Source organism: Mirounga leonina, unplaced genomic scaffold (assembly GCF_011800145.1).
Source record: "Mirounga leonina isolate KUSES-001 unplaced genomic scaffold, KU_Mleo_1.0 Mir_204, whole genome shotgun sequence".
NCBI lineage: Eukaryota > Metazoa > Chordata > Mammalia > Carnivora > Phocidae > Mirounga > Mirounga leonina.
The window spans coordinates 10,749,479-10,762,818 of NW_023270513.1; the positions used below are offsets into that span (position 1 = coordinate 10,749,479).

A 13,340-nucleotide genomic window follows, 5' to 3' on the forward strand; every position below is an offset into this window, starting at 1 on the left:
CACAAGGTGCTTAGAAAGGGAAGGAATAAGCCATGTGACTATCCAAGGAAGACCATTCCAGAGACATGAAACAGAAAGAGCAAAGGCAGAAGTGTAGCTAGAGTGGTCTAAAAAAGCAGAGAGGGTAGCAGCTAAAGAAGAAGGAAAACAGGAAACAAGTAGTAGAAGATGAGGTCAAAGAGAGCAAGGGGCTGAGAATATAGGCCTTACAATGTGGGTCATTTAGACTTCAACTTTAACTGTGAATTTGGAAGCTACTGAAGGTTCTGAGTACTAGTGACATGATTTAACTTCCACTTAAAAATCACTCAGCCTGCTATGCAGAGGTTAGACTGGGGCAAGAAAGAGGGAAAGGAAGAAGCAGGAAGATCAGTTAGAATCCTGTTTCAATAATCTAGATTATAGATGATAATGGTTTGAAATGGAATAGTAATGATTAAGGTCATGATAATTTGTCAGATTCTGGATTTATTCTGAGGGTAGAGCCAACATGATATCCTAACAAGTTAGATATGAGATATAAGAGAAAGAAAAAAAGTCAGGGATGACTACTCTGAGCAACTGAAAGGATAAAACTGCCATTTGTTTAGTTGAAGAAAGCTCTAGGAAAAGCAGATTTGAAGAAGGAAGACAGAAATTCAATTTTGAATATGCTGAGTTTGAGATTCATGACATTCATGTGATGATACCAAGTGGGTCCTTGAATATACAAGTATTGAACTAAAAGAAAGGTCCCAAGATGAAAATATGAGTTTAAAAATCATCAGCCTACAGATAAATCCAAAGCCATGAGACTTAATGAGATCACTAAAGGAAAGAATGTGATAGAGATCCATGGATCTTTAGGGAGCTCCCACATGTAAACAAAATGAGATAGAAATTAGAAATGAAACTATGAAGGAGCCACAAAGTATCATAAACATTTTTCAATGTAAATAGTTATTTTTTTATGTTATATGAGTTATTTCCAAATTCCAGAAGTAATCTGTCAGATAAGATTGTGGGAATACAAATAACAAATAATCTCCTAAAACAAAATCCATGAAATAATTTCAACAGATCAAAAATTTGATACAAAATTTTAAAAATCCAATATATACTAAACCTAATTCTTGCTAGCCCATCATAAACAGGTGATATTATATTAAATAACACACAAAACTTGACTGACATACTTTTTAGTGACTAAAGAACAAAGAAAAGTAAATGGGAGTAATTATCTCATCCACAAAAGTGGTCTCCTTGACCAAAGTGTAAAACACAGTTTCAGGATTCCTGTTTTGCTCTCAACACAAAGAAGAGGACAAGTTCAGCTTAGTTTTCTTAAATAACAGGTTTTTCGGGGGTATCCAGGATTTTAACTATCAATATTTGTAAAAATACCCTATGGACAAGAATTTAAAAGAAGTCAGTGTATGTCAAACATCAAGTTGAAATAGGAAATCACTGAAACTAGGAATAAAATTTTCTTTAACATCAAACCACACACACACACAATCAGACTGACAAACATCTTGCATTAAATATTAACACAAAGTATGCCAATATTGAAGTTAGAACCTGTTTACAACCTAACACGTATTAGTGTTGCTTCCTTACAGCATTTATAAGTCTTCTCCCTTCTTCACAAATACTAGCGAGATAAATGTCTTACACTGTATTTGAAAAAGGTTTTCAATGATTTTTAAATTATCTCTAAAACAATAAATTTATATGAAAAAGGAATTAAAAAAATACCAGAGCAGGGTAGGGAAAAAGCCCTTAGAGATCAACATTTTCTGCTGCCATTCTTTATAATAATATCCACACAAAATAACAAAAACTGAAAGAATTCTCATCCTCATTACATATGTTAGTGATATATTTTCATTTTTCTTACCTGTATGGAAGTAATAGAAGCTGAATGTCCCTGAAGGACTGCAACTGGTGCACAAGTTCGAAGACACCACACTCTTACAACCTTATCACAGCTGCCTGCAGCAATAAGAGTGTTTTCATAGTTAACAGCCATGTCAGAAATTTCAGCAGAGTGCCCTCGAAGTGTAGCAAGGAGACGTCCATCATCTGTTGCCCAGATTTTCACCAAACAGTCATCTGAACCCTATAGTAACACAAAAGGACAGATTCCCAGTGAAGCAAAAATTTGCACCATTACCACCACCCCCAGAAAAAAAAGCCAAAATGACAAAGGGAGGATTTTTATTAAGTTACTTCTGAGCCTTTACTTTCTAATCTCCTCTGTCCATATAATATGGATCCAGGAAGAAATATAAATGATCTCCAAATGACAGCACTGACAAAGCATTATCTAAACTAACAACAACATTTGTGAAGAACTCCCCAAAACTGCCAATCTGACAACTCAAAATACTTATAACTCACTTTTAAGTGATTTGGCATTAAATATATCTGCCATTATTTCTTTCCTTATGCCTGACAGCATTTTATCACAATTGCTTGAATACTTTTTCTATTTCACTTATTTGTGGAACATAAGGAATAGCATGGAGGACATTATGAGAAGCAAAGGAAAAATGAAGGGGGCAAATCAGAGGGGGAGACAAACTGTGAGAGACTATGGACTCTGAGAAACAAACAGGGTTTTAGAGGGGAGGGAGGTAGGGAGATGGGTTAGCCAGGTGATGGGTATTAAGGAGGGCACGTATTGCATGGAGCACTGAGTGTTATACACAATGAATCATGGAACACTACATCAAAAACTAATGATGTACTGCATGGTGACTAACATAGCATAATAAAAAAAAGAATACTTTTTCTACAAATATTTAAAAATTTAACCTAAAGTCTACATGCATTTCTCAGTAAACATGAGTCTTTGTTAATAAACTGCTGAAAATATTAAGTTGAACTTCCTATTGAGAATTTCAAAAGAGCTTTAAAAATAGTAAAAAGCAATTCTACTCTAACATAGTAAATAAGTTAGTAATTATTTGTTTATAAAAAGATGGCAGGATGCCTGGGTAGCTCAGTCAGTTAAGTATCTGCCTTCAGCTCAGGTCATGATCCCAGGGCTCTGGGATCTAGCCCGGAGCCCCAGGCCAGAGCCCCAGGTCAGGTTCCCTGCTCAGTGGGAAGTCTGCTTCTCCCTCTCCCTCTGCCCCCACCCCTGCTTATGCTCTCTCTCCCTCTCTCTTTCAAATAAATAAATGAAATCTTTTAAAAAAATAAAAAAATAATAAGATGGCAATTGTCATTTTCATCACGATCACTGACATCCAAATACTTAGGTGATGCATTTGGAGTTATGAAAATGTCAATGGAAGAGTCTTTAATGAACTCCAAGGAGTCATAATTTCCCCAAATGCAAACTACTTCATTTATTATAGCATAGAAAGTTAAGAAGAAAATTATGACACTACATACACTTCTATGTTAACTTAGAACTAAAGTAGTGAGACTAAACCCTTTCTTAGAAATATTAGCATGCTACAATTTTGTACTCAAAAGCACACGATATGATCTGGTTAATAAAATGCTAAGTGAAATAAGTCAGTTACAGAAAGACGAATACCATATGATTTCACTCATATGTGGAATTTAAGAAAACAAATGAGCAAAGGGAAAAAAAAAAAGGAGAGAGGGAGGCAAACCAAGAAATAGACTCTTAACTACAGAGAACAAACTGATGGTTACCGGAGGGGAGGTGGGTGGGGGGGTGGGTAAAATAGGTGATGGGGATTAAGTAATGCACTTGCTGAGATGAGCACCAGGTTTTGTACGGAAATGTTGACTCACTATATTATACACCTGAAACTAATATTACACTGTATGGTAACTAACTGGAATTTAAATAAAAACTTAAAAACCTCAGATTTAAGGGCACCTAGGTGGTTCAGTTGGTTGAGTGTCCAACTCTTGATCTCAGCAAAGGTCTTAATCTCAGGGTCATGAGTTCAAACCCCTCGTGAAAAAAAAAAAGCAAAACCAAGAACAAACCAAAAAAAAAAAAAAAAAAAAAAAAACAATTTAAAAGATAATTAGTATTGGGACACCTGGGTGGCTCAGTCAGTTAAGCATCTGCCTTTGGCTCAGGTCATGATCTCAGGGTCCTGGGATTGAGCCCCAACATGGGCTCCCTCCTCAGTGGGGGGATTCTGCTTCTCCCTCTGCCCCTCCCCCCTTGCTTGCTCTTTTTCTCTCTCTCTCTCTCAAAGAAATAAATGTAATCTTAAAAAAAGTAATAATTAGTACTGAAATAAAAGAAAGATATACACAACTGTAAATTTGGTTACTAACTGTATAATACAATTATTCAACCATAAGAATGTGTTTTAATCATTTTAATTAAGCAGAATGGGCACCAATTACACTAAGTGACAAATGGAAAATGCATTTTAAAATGAAATGAAATGAAATGGAGTAGACAAACTTGTTTCACATAAATTAACCACCTCTAATATATAAGGCCTTAAGATTTAATTTTTTTTAATTAGATTTCCCAAAACATAGAGGACATTATAGTTCACCCATTTACTTATATAGAATGAGAAAATTTCAATTTCTTTTTTTAAGTTATATAACTTTTATTTTTTTCCTTTTTCCCTTTTTTTAGATTTTATTTAAGTTCAAATTAGTTAACATAATGTATTATTAGTTTCAGTGGTAGAATTTAGTGATTTATCAGTTGCATATAACACCCAGTGCTCATTACATCAAGCGCCTTCCTTAATGCCCCTCACCCAATTATCCATCCCCCCAGCCACCTCCCCTCCAGCCACTCTCAGTTTATAAAGTCATCTTTTTACTCATCTTTTCGTGCATTAATGTGTCGAAGGATAAACTGCTTACAAAGTATAATTCAATGCCATGAAGCCTACCTTCAATTGTAGTAAATCTCAAATATGCTACAGTATCATTAATTTTAAACTCACTGTAAAAATTCTTCTCCCACTTCGGTCAAATGCTACACAGTAGACAGATGACAAGTGCCCCAGAATTCTCTTATGCATCTTAATGTGCTGGTAAGCAGATGAAGGGAAAATATGGCTGAAGCGACTGCATCCAGTTAATTGCCTGGCAGAGGTGATATTTACTGAAAAACATAAAATAAAAGATTCCTTCTTAAGACCTAAAAGCAAAACCTACTTCATGAAGTTAAATCATAAATATTAAGATGAGATAAAATAGGGTACACACACCACAGCAATTTTACCCTGTGAAAAGTCTAAATTCCATTATACATTTCATGATTTTATGAATTCATGTTTACTACCACAAAGCACTAAGAATACTCTTCTTTTAAATCCCACAAGTCTGATTTTCTGTTTGCCTTACTATGATTTCTCAGGTTCATTCTTGTTTTACCTTTCTTTGGTAAACTATAGTCAAAGACACTGTCACTTTAAATATAGAGGTAAATCTTAACATAACATGAAGGACTCTTAGAATAGACTACATTTGATTAAATATAATACATTTTAAAAATTACATAGGGAATTTTATGAACTCCTGTCCTACCTCCTCAAACCTATCCACTCCATATGAAGCTATCTCTAAATTTTCAAGAGTAATAGACTTATACAGTGAAAAAAACAAAGGAAGCTATGATAATACATTAAGTTTTCAGTAACAATCCTTTCTAGGTTTGTCTATAGGTTCTCCGCTTTTTGGTTTCTGAAACTGTAAACTCTCCCACTAGTTACAAATGAATTTTTGAAACTGCATCTCCTATATAAAGTCACTATAGTTCTTTTTGTTTGTTTTGCCTTATTAATTTTCTTAAAAAAAAAAAACAGAAAAAAGCATAAGTCTGTCCAGTTCTCTCACAAATGCCACTTGGATTCTTCTCACTTACCTAAAATGGAGATCTTAGTCCCCATGTAAGGATTTACAAGCACCCACTTGCTCTGTGAAATTCCTCCAGTCTTTCCTTATACACTGAAAATATTTAACATCCCATACATTATATTTTAATCAAACCATAAGATCCTTCTAAGTGCAAAGTTACCTTGAGGCAAGGTGACATACTACCATAGTGCATAAATAATATAGTACAAATGATAACAGCTTTATGTTGAAGTAAGGCAAAATTAAGGCAAGAATGGGTTTGTAGCTAGATTAACACAATTAGAACCATGCCACAATAAAAAATATGAAACCTTTCCACATCTCAATCTTAAAAGCAATGGAGTCCTTTTTTTTTTTTTTTTTTCAGGCGAAGGTAGATCCACTGGCCATTTTAAACTGACAAAATGACAAAAAATGAATGATGAATAGCAAAACCAATGAGACTTTGAATGCAAATCATAAGAACACAACAGAGATTGAGTATTTATATAACACTGTGAGGGTGCCTGAGTGGCTCAGTCATTAAGCGTCTGCCTTCGGCTCAGGTCATGATCCCAGGGTCCTGGGATCGAGCCCCACATCGGGCTCCCTGCTCCACGGGAAGCCTGCTTCTCCCTCTCCCACTCCCCCTGCTTCTGTTCCCTCTCTCGCTGTGTCTCTCTCTGGGACAAATAAATTAAATAAATTAAATCTTTAAAAAAAGAGAAACACTATGAAATGCTGAGTAAATAATGGTAGAAAACCCACAAGCATCACTACCAGCTCAGAGGATTTCTTTTTGGCACCTGCTCCCCATCCCAACCTCTAGAAATTTTCACAATTCTAAAATGGAAAGAGCAGACACCATAACTTTGAGACTTAGCAATTTTCCTTCTCCAGTCAAACATTTCTTACTGCTCTTAGTTCCTTAAAACAATCAACCATCACTTCTTTGCTTTTTTCTATCCATACTTTTCAAGTAGATAGAAGAAAAGGTGTGTTACTTTAGCGCAGGGTTTTTCAGCCTCAAGAAATACTGGCACTTTGGGCCTGATGAACCTTCACTGTGCAGGGCTGTCTGTCTACTGAAAAGTATTTAGCAGTTTCCCTGGCCTCTACCCACTAGATTTTAGTAGAACCCTACCACCATGAAGCTGTGACAAAGAAAAATATCTCTGGACATTGCCAAATGTCTCCTGGTGGTAATAAACAAAAACAAAAACAAAAAAACATTAACAACTGTCCCCAGCTTAAACAAAAAACAGCATCAATAGGAAGAAAAATAATCAGAAAAGCAACTCTAAGAAGAAAAGCAGAGACATAAAGAAAAAGAAGTAGTGAAAGACACAGGGGAGAGATAAAGAGCTACCAGAAATCCAGTCATTCCTCTAACAAATATCTGTGTTTTTTGAAGGCCAAAGGAATAAGCATATAAACAAAATATTCTTGACCCCACTAAGAGATCCCATTAGTATCTCAGGCCAAAACTGTTAAATCAGGAACAATGACTGAAAACTTTATGCATCTTTATAGTCTATACAAATTAGCTTTTACTTTTTAAGACTCCTTTACAAAGGAAACTATTAATTGAAAAAGAAAAATGAAAAATATGTGGAACAAATATGACAAAATCTTAATATTTTAAAACACATATAAAACTAACCACCTATAAGAGTACCAAGGGGGGCACCTGGGTGGCTCAGTCGGTTAAGCATCTGTCTTTGGCTCAGGTCGTGATACCAGGGTTCTGGAAACGAGTCCCACACCGGGCTCCCAGCTCAGCGGGGAGCCTGCTTCTTCCTCTCCTGCTGACCCCCTCCCCTGCTCATGCTCTCTTTCTCACTCTGCTCTCTCTCTCTCTAATAAATATATAAAATCTTTAAAAAAATACCACTAAGGTCTAATAGATGAATGGATAAAGGAAATTAACAGATAAGTCACAATATAGGAAATACAAATAAACTGAATCACAAAATACACTTAACCATTTTGCCAACTATCAAAAGAAATTTAAATGAAAATAATGAAATACAATACTATACCTAATAAATTAGCATTTTAAAAATTCTAAAAACCTAAGGCCAGCAATTACTACTTGAAACTGGTATACACCTTCATTTCTAGTATATGTGCTGCTGAAGCGAGCACGTACACCTTCATTTCTAGATACACCATAAAGTGACATGATCCATTCGGAAAATAATTTTGGCAATAACTTCAAGAGTCATGAAAATATACACACCCATTGCCCAACCATTGGGAATCTATTCTAGTGACACAACTTATTAGCAAAAATGAGTTACATGTACAAATGTTTAATGAAGCACTATTTACAATACCAAAGAATGATAAATAACCTAAGTCCAACATCAGGGAAATGGTTAATTAAATTACAGACTATGTGATGGACTATTCTATAGGAATTAATAATTAAAATACCAAACTACAGCACTGTGTAAAAATTTAGAAACTACAAAGCAAAAAATATAAAATGCAACCTTACAAGTATACTATGATTTAAATTATGAAAAAATATGCATACATATATATAATAAAGACTAAAAAGAAACAAGAGAAATGAAACCAACTGCTTTGTGATCAAAGTATAGGTAAATTTTTAAAATTTCACCTAACACACTTAATATATTTTTATCTTCAACACAACTTTTCTATTGGGTTCTTCCTAGTTATTGCTAATAGCTATTCAAAAAAAGTCTACTATAAGGCACATTGTATATTTGACAGCAGCAGCATCAAATATTCCTTCTTTCCAATCTCAGTGATTTTTTGTTTATTCATCTAGCACCTGAGATGATAACATTTACATATTTTTCTCAGTCATTTGATATCAACAGGGCTTAGGCTCTATATACACTAAGGAGTTCTGTCAACACTCTTTTTTGCATGCATTGTCCATTTAGCCAGTATTTTTCAATATTGCATGTGAACATGCCAACTTTGTCTTGAAATATTTTAAGAACTTTCCTTTTCAGACAAACATCTTTGATATCAATACATTTCTTTGTACTTAGCAATGTTGACAAATTCAACTAGTAGATAAATTAGTCAAATGTATATAGGTATAAAATATATTAAAATACAAAATGTTCTATTCAGAATCCATTATGTCTATTTTTTTTCTTTAAAATTTTGTAAGATAGGCATCTAAATGTTCTCTAAAAGAGGTAAGATATATGAACTAACTCAGTGACAGACCAAAATGCTTAAAGATTCAAGTAAGAACAGGATAAGACTTAATGTATGTTTTAAATTTATTAAGTCACAGAGAGCACTGAACAGCTATCAATGGAATAATTACTTTTTCTTTAAAACCTATGTTTGTTGACCACCTGATATGAGCTAAGCACTTGACAGATACTGGAAATACAGCTTATAAACAAACCGACCTAGATCCTCATCCTCATAGAATTTACATTCCACTGAACAAAGCTTTCATCATTTACCCAATTTCATGAATAAGATATCTTAACGAGGAAAGTGATCTATACAGCTCTCGAAATGTATTTTTCTAATAAGCTCTACAGGTGATGTTGATACTCTGCCAAGTTTGGGAACCACTAATTCTAGTCCAACCTCCCTCCTTCCCAAAATTATCCTTTCCATAATATATCTGGCAGATAGCCATTTAGCCTCTGCTTAAACACTTTTGGTAAAGAGAATATTATTATTTCTTAAAAAAATGGCCAATTCATATGTTGAGCCGTTCTAATTTTGGGGAGACTCTACCTTTAATTGAACTCAAACTCTTTCCCTGTAACTTCGGGAATCATACAGGCTTTGCCTTTGGGAGCTACACTGGAAAAAAAAACAAAAACAAAAACAAAAAACAGTCAAATCCCTTTGTTACATGGTAACCCGTGAAATATTTAAAGATAGTTATCACTTGTGCCTTCCATCTTCTCTCAATATATGAGGTCCCCTCTACATTATTCACAGCCATAATTCACACATACCTCTCTTCCCTATCATCCCCTACAGAAAAACACTCTTTCACCCTAAACACTAACGTGGTTGCTTTTTTTTGAGAAGTTTCTAGTTCATCAATGTCTCAGACTCTTAAAATAACAAGAACTGAGCAAAATATTCCAGTGGTCTAATCAGCACAGAGTATTTTCAACCACACTTCTATGAATGCAATTTAGGATGCAAAGACTACATTAGTTTTCTAAAACAGCTGCCTTATACTATCTATTGGTTAAAGAGGAAATAAAGTTAGTTTGATATGCTTTCTTAGTAAACATATGTTCCTAGTGCTCACCTCTTTCTTTTCTAAGAGTACACAAACCACCTGTTCAATAAACCTGTCTAAAATTCTGCCTGGGGTTAAAGCTAAATTCACCAATCTATAATTCCTAGAATCTAGTATTTGTTTCCTTTCATATAACTTGTCCATTGAGTCATTTCCATTTCTCCTGTCCACTCTGATTTCACAAAGAATACCTGCCAGTGAAAACTGTTTCAGTATACCAGGATTTAATTCATTTGGGCTTCTTAAAGCAGGTAGGTACACATGTATCTTGGCTTTTCTTTTCTTTAACCATGCTTGATCTACCCTTTACAGTTTAGAGATCACTCTCTTTGACATAGAAAACTAATAGAAAAGATTGTTATCTCCAGCTCTCACATTTAAGCTATGAATTTATACCATCTATTCCTTTTTGAAAAATCTATAGGTTCTTCCCCTATATGCTAATTGGGATTTAACGGTGTTTTGGGGTAATCCTATATGGGCTGAACTGAATGAAATTGTTGGTATTTAACTATTTTCTACATAAAAAATAGTGATTTTAGATGGCTCAGCATAATACCTATAATTGGAGTGGGGGGATGAGCAGACATCAAGCATTAGTCTGATGTAGGTATCCTGCTATCTTTACTTCTCCATTAGGAAAGCATCATCCACACTGTCAGGTCTACAGTAACATCCCATATAGATTTCTCACTCCTTTTACCTCTACCCATTGTTTTTCATAGTATAGTCACATTTATACCATTTCAAGTTTGTATCTCCTTATGTAAAATTTTCTAGTTCACTTTGTTGCATTATACCTAGTATTTATAAATATTCTGCCCAACCTAATGTTTTCTCTTGTGAATTATTGGTCACTTCCATCTTTGTGGATCTTTTCCCTATATTATAGCCACTATATTTCATCATACTATTTTCTTAAAAACTGGGTAATTTTATGAGTGTCCCTCATAAGCAGTAAAATTAACTTATTTCATTTTAATTTTCTATGCCTTCTTATTATCAATTAGAAGTGCTAGTGCACAGTAAAAGGGAGAGAATGAGATCACAGTTATCCCATAAGAAGACTCAAATTTTATCAAGAACATTTTAAAGAATTAATTAAAACTGAATAAAATTCTTGTAAAGGTTCTCCTGAAATTTATTATTTTTTCTATTAATATTTTAAATGCTATTGAAATACCCTTAGAAATTAAGAATATTGAATGGTCTTTGAAAAAATGCACAGAAAAATGTTATAATTTGAAGTGTATGATATCCCAGTACATGCTAGATATTAATACATCATTTCACATACTCAAATTCTATTTGTTTTGTAATTATAATATGTAATGCTGTAACCCAAATTAATGAAGTTCAAACCAGACTGATTTTTTTCAGGTACTCTTCAACAACAGCTTTGCCTTGCTCACTCTGTGGCATCCTGAATGTATTATAAGGATGTGCTTCTTAGGTTAATCCTTTCTTCACTGTTCTCTCCATTAGTGATCCATTCCGTCATTTTATAGAAAAAAGCTACTTGGGGTGCCTGGGTGGCTCAGTCGTTAAGCGTCTGCCTTCGGCTCAGGTCATGATCCCAGGGTCCTGGGATCAAGCCCTGCATCGGGCTCCCTGTTCAGCTGGGAGCCTGCTTCTCTCTCTCCCACTCCCCCTGCTTGTGTTCCCTCTCTAGCTGTCTCTCTCTCTGTGTCAAATAAATAAATAAAATCTTAAAAATAAATAAATAAAAAATTAAAAAAATAAAAAAAATAAAGATACTAACAACCTGTTAAAATCCTGGCGTTTGAAAAAGTGTGTTCATTTTAGAATATTTGCTCCATGCAGCACAAGATGTACTACTTATTATCTTGACTTAAAAGCTTAGTACTAGAATTTCAAATATTAAACAGTAATAAAAAAAAAAAAACCTGAAAGTAGTATAGGACCCAATATCAAGAACACTTAATAACAATAAACCAAATCAAAGATTTATTACAGGGTTGTTATACTAAGAAAACTTTATTACTACATCAACTTTTTCCTACAACAGTCAAGATACACAGTCTGTTCTCCTAAATTCAGTCAATCATATCAAAACACCTAGGTCAGTAAGCAAGAAGAAATAGAAGGATCACTGCAAATGCATAACTTCTGTGAAAAACACCTCAAAGCATAATCTCTTCTATCAACTCTATACATGAAAGACAGAACATTATTAGACCAAAAAGATCAGGAAGTCTATGCTGAAACATACTGAAACAACTGTATAATAGGTAGGACAAAAATTATAAAGTAATAAATAATTTAAAAATTGTAAAAAGTACAAAAGTAGTAATAAAGTATAAAATATTTATTTTATACTAAACTTAAGGTTTTATATTTTATATACTTAGTGAAGAAAAATTTGACTTAGATTTCTAAAGTATTTTAAGAGTCCTAGTTTATTATATAATATATTCAAAAATGATTCCATTTTAGAAATAAAATAAGTATTTCTTATAGAATCTCATAGTACACATGCTTTATTGCTAGGATACAACTATCAATAGCAAAACCCAAATTTAAAGTTCATTAAGGGAATGATGTCATCATCATGACAGATTAACTGTTCCACTTTTCTCTCCACTTTGATTAACAACTAATTAGACATTCATAGCAGAACAAAAGTGCTTCTGCACATCATACCAGAATACCCTGGAGGTTTCTACCTACCTGTGCATCTATGGGTAGACAGGGCTTCGGTGGGGGCTGCAACCCAAAGGATTGGCTAAGCATGCCCCACCCCAACTCACGGTGATCATGGGATAAAGGGAACCTGGAGAGTGCAAAAGTGAGTGGATACCCACAGGCAATAGAGACTTTGTAGAGGTCCAGCCTGCATGAAGGGAGAATCTGGCATGCTATCAGAGTGGAATAGAGACGAATTTGGACACAGAGGAGATGAAGGAACTTGCCAAGGGAACACTGCTTCCCAAGATGACAATGCAAGGGTCTGAGATTTTGGCAGCTGCAGCAGCACCTTCTCCAGTAAAGGTGGAAAGCTGCAGCCACTCCCATAGAGAAGGAAGAAATCAAAAGGGCTAAGTGACTGCCCAGGTGCTGCAAATGTGCAGGTTACAACTGAAGGGACCTGTTTCTCTCAGGCAGTGCCAGAATTTTGGAGGACAGGCCTCCTTGATTGGGGGAGGGAGAAGAATAGGGGAAAAGCAGACGAGAATATCAAAGGGCACTGAAGGCACAAGTTTCATGTTGTCTGCTTCAGATCAACAGGTCTACCCCACTGATCTCTGGGAGTGCTCCACTT

General features: G+C 34.7%; 1 protein-coding gene across 2 annotated transcripts in view; it reads right to left on the minus strand.

Annotated features, from left to right (window-relative positions):
- BRWD3 (bromodomain and WD repeat domain containing 3) overlaps positions 1-13,340 on the minus strand; it is a 190,730-nt gene that overhangs the window by 134,207 nt on the left and 43,183 nt on the right. For both annotated transcript variants that reach the window (XM_035028801.1, XM_035028800.1), the window contains exons 7-8: positions 4,893-5,053; positions 1,880-2,101 (exon numbers count right to left, since the gene is read on the minus strand). In XM_035028801.1, coding sequence (XP_034884692.1) covers positions 1,880-2,101; positions 4,893-5,053 — 383 coding nt within the window. The remainder of the gene's footprint in view (positions 1-1,879; positions 2,102-4,892; positions 5,054-13,340) is intronic.